Below are 4,438 nucleotides of genomic sequence, written 5' to 3'. Positions count from 1 at the left end.
AGAAAAGAAGTGGCGAGCTCTCCATTGATTCTCTCTCTCCCTCTCTCTTTCTATTTTCTCTGTCTCTGTCTCTGTCTCTGTCTGTCGGTCTGTCTCTAGGGTTTTTTCTTCACCTCTTACCTCTCAAACCGCAAAAGGGTAAGTAAGGGGCCTCATTAATCCGTTTTCCAGATTAAATTTGATTTTAATCCTTGCGTATATCCTGTACATCCTTATTGCAGAGAATCCATCCTCTCATTTTGCTAATGAATGTATTTCTCTTTTTTGTTTGTTTTGTTTTTTGGGTCTGCAGATTAATCAAAAGAGAAATCTCTCAGATTCTTTGAAGTGGGCTCTTCTTGGCTAAACCTAACTTCTCTTTTAAAAGAAGAAAGAAAGAAAAGAAAAGAAAGAAAGAAAGAAAGAAAAGAAAGAAAAGAAAGAAGATTATATCGAATTCTTGCTGCTTGAATAGCATAGCATACCTTCATATCCATTTCTGTTTCCATACATAAATCGCCCACAAGCCCTATCCTCTCAATACAAGTTAAAAAAAAAGAAAAAAGAGAAAAGAAAAAGAAAAATCAGAGGGGGCTGAGGAGCACAAATGGTTTCAAGTTCTTACTCAAATCTGTTGGATTTAACAGCAAATTATCACAAGACCCTCTCTAATCTAAGCAGAGCCTTGCCCAAAGTGATGGGAATTGGGGCAGCAGGGGTTTTGATCTCTGCCAACAATGGTGAAGAAGCAGAAGGGAACCCGATGATTGTGAGCCCTACCTCGAGCTTCTTACCTTCATCTCCGAAGATAGCCCGGAAGAAGACCATAATAGTGGCTGATATGCTTCCTCTACATGTGGAGGCTAAAGACCCAAATGATGGATCTTGGGCCTTCTCCCTGGATCAAAACTCTCTCTTATTACAGATCAAAGATGGATTGCCTAAGAACACACAAGTTCTCTATGTGGGCTGCTTGAATGCCGACATAGACATAGATCCGTCTCAACACGAGGCCATAGCCACGGCCTTACTCGAGAAGTTCGATTGCCTGCCCGTGTTTGTCGATCGAGACCTAAGAAAGAAGTACTTTGATGGCTTCTGCAAGCACCATCTATGGCCTCTGTTTCACTACATGCTCCCCATGACATTGGACTCGACCTACGGGTCCCGGTTCGAGCCCTCGCTCTGGCGGGCCTATGTCTCGGTGAACAAGATATTCGCGGATAGGGTTATTGAAGTCATCAATTCGGACGATGATTTCGTGTGGGTTCATGACTATCACCTCATGGCATTGCCCACATTCCTAAGGAGGAGACACTATAAAGTGAAGCTGGGTTTCTTCCTCCACACCCCGTTCCCTTCTTCGGAGATTTATCGGACCTTCCCCGTCCGAGAAGAGATCTTGAGAGGCCTTTTGAATGCCGATTTGATCGGCTTCCACACGTTCGACTATGCCCGCCATTTCCTCTCGTGTTGTAGCCGCATGTTAGGGCTCCATTTCAAGACCCAGAGGGGGTATATTGGATTAGAGTATTGCGGTAGGACGGTGGGCATCAAGATATCGCCCATCGGCATTCACATGGGCCGCCTCATGGCGAGCTTGGAAATGTCCGAAACACGAGCGAAGATTGAGGAACTAAAGGAAGAATTCAAAGGTAAGACGATGATTCTCGGGATGGATGACCTCGATGTCTTCCAAGGCATCGGATTGAAGCTTCTCGCGTTCGAACAGCTCTTGCAGAACCACCCGCACTGGCTAGGGAAGCTCGTCTTGGTACAAATCGCAAACCCTACAAAGGCCCCAGAGATCTCGGAGGTCGAGGATGAGATCCATATGCTAGTGAGGAGGATCAATGAGTCTTTCGGAACAGAGGATTATAGGCCCGTTGTGTTGATCCGACGGACGGTATCACTCAATGAGAAGATCGCGTACTACACCATGGCACAATGCTGTGTTGTGACTGCAGTTAGGGATGGATTGAACCTCATACCATATGAATACACCGTCTCTAGGGGCTCGGCCAAGTCTAGCCAGAGTATGCTAGTCATATCCGAATTTATCGGGTGCTCCCCTTCTCTAAGCGGAGCTATGAGGGTGAACCCTTGGGACACCGACAATGTGGTGGAGGCGATGCTATGTGCCCTAACCATGGCCGATGCCGAGAAGGAAATGAGGCATGAGAAGCATTACAAGTATGTGAGCACACATGATGTCGCGTTTTGGGTCCGGAGCTTCATGGCCGACTTGGAACGGACATGCAAAGATCATGCCCAACATAGGTGTTGGGGCATCGGGTTTGGTTTTGGGTTCCGGATCGTGGCGCTAGACCCTAGCTTCCGGAAGCTTTCCGTGGAGAATATCACGTCGGCATATAAGAGTACCACAAATCGAGTGATTTTGCTTGATTATGATGGGACCATCGTCCCATCCAATGCCATCGACAAGTCCCCCGGCCCCCATATCATATCCATGCTCGACAACTTGTGCAATGACCCCAACAACTTGGTCTTCATTGTGAGCGGGAGGAGCCGAAATGTCTTGGACGAATGGTTCGCTCCGTGCAAACGGCTCGGCCTCTCCGCGGAGCACGGATATTTCAACAGGTTTTGTTCGCTTCACAACCTTAAACATTTCTTGCTTGTTCAAAAGAGTGTGATCAACCCGACCCGACCCAAGAGTATTATCATATTACATTTCATCATCTCGAGTAACATCGTGTTTGTTTCTGTTTTCTTTCTTTTTGATCATGTGTAGGTGGAACCAAGAGCAAGAGTGGGAGACATCGGGACCTCGAATGTCCGATTTTAGTTGGAAGGAGGTTGTGGAACCTGTATTGAAACGTTACACCGAAAGCACGGATGGGTCATACATAGAAGTCAAAGAGAGTGCCTTGGTATGGCACTATCAAGATGCCGATCCTGACTTCGGATCGTGGCAAGCTAAAGAACTCATTGACCATTTAGAAAGCATGCTCGCTAACAAACCCGTCACAGTTAAAAGTGGTCACCTTATAGTAGAAGTGAAACCTCAGGTATACCATATAGTTCTTTAGTCAATCCATGACCTTAAACTAAAAATTATGAAAAGTTTTGTATAAGTAAGGAATGATACCCATGGCTCAACTCAAGCCTTGAACCCTAGGAATGGAGTTTTGCAAATCATTAGCATTTCCATTAAAAGTATCGAGAGCTTTGCATAAGTAAGAATGCAAGATCAAACCCCATCTATGTTGTGTTGCAAATCACAATTATACCATCAAATTATTGTGTTTATATTTTGAAGTCTTTTAGGTTTCTATAAGGTAGTTACCTCATTTGAACTTGTAAAGCATTACATTTATTGTGCATGTCTAAAGTCTCCCAAATGCTTTTATATGTGACTTAGTACATAATGTATTGTTTTGTTCCTTCTTTTGATTCTTCCATGCGTATGTTGTTTGTCTTAATGGAATGAAATTCAATGGATTGTAGGGAGTGACCAAGGGAAGAGTTGCAGATGAGTTGATATTGTCTATGGTGGAACGTGGTACGCCCCCGGAGTTTGTCTTATGCATTGGAGATGATAGGTCTGACGAAGATATGTTTGAGAGGATTGCAATGGCTATGGAGGGTTTCCCTCAGACACCCTTGGCTGAGGTATTTGCTTGTACGGTTGGACAAAAACCTAGTAAAGCCAAATACTATGTGGACGATACAATAGAGGTTATCAAGATGTTAACTGGCCTCACACAACCTTTGGAAGCACAAGAGACACATGGTATCATCAAGCACCATAACATGTATTCCTCGAGTGAGAAGCTGCGATGAAGATGAGAAAAAGGTGGTGTAAATCATCAAATGCCTGAAACAAAAAGAAAAAGGAACCCTAACAAGTATTAGGAAAGAAGGGGGGTGGGGAACCCTTTTCCTTGAGGGAAATGTAGTTTACCATTAGCATATTCCCTCCAAATTCATTGATTCTTTCTTATTTATACTCACACTTTCTTTTGTTATCATCTTTCTATGTAACACAAGAGGAAAAGGGTTATATAGTTTGTGAGAAACAAATACAATCATGAAACAACATTCTCTCTCTCTCTCTCTCTCTCTCCACATATTGTACATTATATTATATACTAATGCTAATGATTTCGATTGTTTGTGGCTTGCTTTCTAAGTGTTGGAGAACTTAAATTATAAGATTAATTAGCTTGAAAGTTTCCAATTGCAAATGTTTTAACGTCCAATAGCTAGCAATTGAAACAACCAATACTTTGAATGCCAACAAATTAGGAAGAGAGTTATTGGGATGATATGGTATGATGTGTTTTATGAAAGGTTGATCCAAAAGATATCATTAACTTTATGCGGCAGTCAAATGATCTGGTAGACTCGAGACTTTCTAGCACATGGTCTTTCTATGCAACACAAGAGGAAAAGGGCTTTGTAGTTTGTGAGAAACAAAAACCATCATGATACA

The 4,438-nt window shown here is 43.1% G+C and overlaps 1 protein-coding gene across 1 annotated transcript; it reads left to right on the top strand.

Annotated features, from left to right (window-relative positions):
• Positions 1–337: 337 nt before the first annotated feature.
• Positions 338–4,121, top strand: LOC147867158 (putative alpha,alpha-trehalose-phosphate synthase [UDP-forming] 7). The gene is made up of 3 exons (XM_087314941.1): positions 338–2,583; positions 2,735–3,011; positions 3,451–4,121. The coding sequence occupies exons 1-3, from the start codon at positions 587–589 to the stop codon at positions 3,784–3,786; spliced, it is 2,610 nt and encodes an 869-aa protein (XP_087171067.1). The 5' UTR covers positions 338–586; the 3' UTR covers positions 3,787–4,121.
• Positions 4,122–4,438: the final 317 nt, after the last annotated feature.

The sequence above is a fragment of the Azolla caroliniana genome, unplaced genomic scaffold (genome assembly GCF_043228905.1).
Source record: "Azolla caroliniana isolate FFs.n. ecotype wild unplaced genomic scaffold, voAzoCaro1.0.p SCAF_2, whole genome shotgun sequence".
Lineage (NCBI taxonomy): Eukaryota > Viridiplantae > Streptophyta > Polypodiopsida > Salviniales > Salviniaceae > Azolla > Azolla caroliniana.
The sequence above is the reverse complement of the archived record's forward strand: the minus strand, read 5'-3'. Positions and strand labels throughout refer to the sequence as shown.